Below are 1353 nucleotides of genomic sequence, written 5' to 3' on the forward strand. Positions count from 1 at the left end.
ATCGTTTTTGCAGTGTGGGTATTTGTTGATGGCATTAAAATTATTTCTAAGAGCATTAAAAGAGCTTTAAATTATAGATATAGCCCCCACGAGGATGTATAATTGTCTCAAAAGTTTGGTTGTGAGATGTGATCAATGATATTGCGATGTTGGTATGTGGATGTGTGTGGGTTGGGGGAGCAAGCTGCAGTGTTTCTTACTGCACTGATGGAAGTTGCAGGTGCTTCTTTCCAGGCTGAGGCTTAACACCTTCTCATAGCTCGCCACCCAAGGAATGGGAAAATACGAACCTGGCCGGTTCGGTTATTAGTGAGTTTCATAAGGCTCAAACATACATCGACTTTTTTGAAGCACATTTAGATATGAAAACTGCAAAAAACAGAGATGGAAAATAAGTGGGTAGATGAAAAATAGATGGCTGATAGGAAAACAGATGAAAGACAGAAATATATCATACATGGATGAATACATGGATAAATGATAATTTATTTAGATATGTGACCTGATGAAACCCAAATCTTTCCCAGCTATGAAGGAGTTTTTTTAATTTTTTTATTCTGAATTCCACCTTAATCTGAATGATAAATAAAATTCCATTCATGTTCTCCTCCCATGCAGGTGACCCAGATTGCTGTACTTCTGGTTTCCCCGCAGCGATGTCACAGAGGAGCGGGCAGGATGACCCAGAGCGGTACCTCTTTGTGGACCGCGCCGTCGTCTACAACCCCGCAGCTCAGGCCGACTGGACCGCCAAGAGGCTGGTCTGGATCCCATCGGAGCGCAACGGATTCGAAGCGGCGAGCATCCGCGAAGAGCGCGGCGATGAAATGGTGGTGGAGCTGGCGGAAAACGGGAAGAAGGCGGTGGTCAACAAGGATGACATCCAGAAAATGAATCCCCCCAAGTTTACCAAGGTGGAAGACATGGCTGAACTCACTTGCTTGAATGAGGCGTCGGTGCTTCACAATCTCAAAGACCGATACTACTCAGGGCTCATCTATGTAAGTAAACCAGAGCATTAAGCCTAATTAACATATTTACATCTTAAATTTATGAGCTAGCATTGCTTCAAGCTAGCACTGCAGTAAAATGCAGTTATAGATTGAAAATCAAGGCCTTTCTCTTTCTAAGCATCTCTACATGTGTTAACATCTAGATATTTTTTTTTTGGTTTGTTTACCTGACGCCCTTTAGGAGCATCAAAGATGCTCTTTAGGTACGCCTGACTTTAAAGGTATTGTGGAGGTTTTTGGTATTTTTTTGGCTGTGACTCCATCCTGGAGAGAAATATCAGCTGTGCTGCTGCCATCAACACCTTTGTTTCTAGATGTTGGAGATCAGCCTGTTTTTCAG

General features: G+C 42.8%; 1 protein-coding gene across 1 annotated transcript in view; it reads left to right on the plus strand.

Annotated features, from left to right (window-relative positions):
- Positions 1 to 1353, plus strand: part of LOC107102778 (myosin-10-like) — a gene marked incomplete at its 3' end in the record, with an annotated part of 30924 nt that overhangs the window by 7679 nt on the left and 21892 nt on the right. Inside the window, exon 2 of the mRNA XM_015402206.1 lies at positions 619 to 1001. Coding sequence (XP_015257692.1) covers positions 657 to 1001 — 345 coding nt within the window. The remainder of the gene's footprint in view (positions 1 to 618; positions 1002 to 1353) is intronic.

The sequence above is a fragment of the Cyprinodon variegatus genome, unplaced genomic scaffold (assembly GCF_000732505.1).
Source record: "Cyprinodon variegatus isolate N-32 unplaced genomic scaffold, C_variegatus-1.0 Scaffold1318, whole genome shotgun sequence".
In the NCBI taxonomy this organism is placed as follows: domain Eukaryota; kingdom Metazoa; phylum Chordata; class Actinopteri; order Cyprinodontiformes; family Cyprinodontidae; genus Cyprinodon; species Cyprinodon variegatus.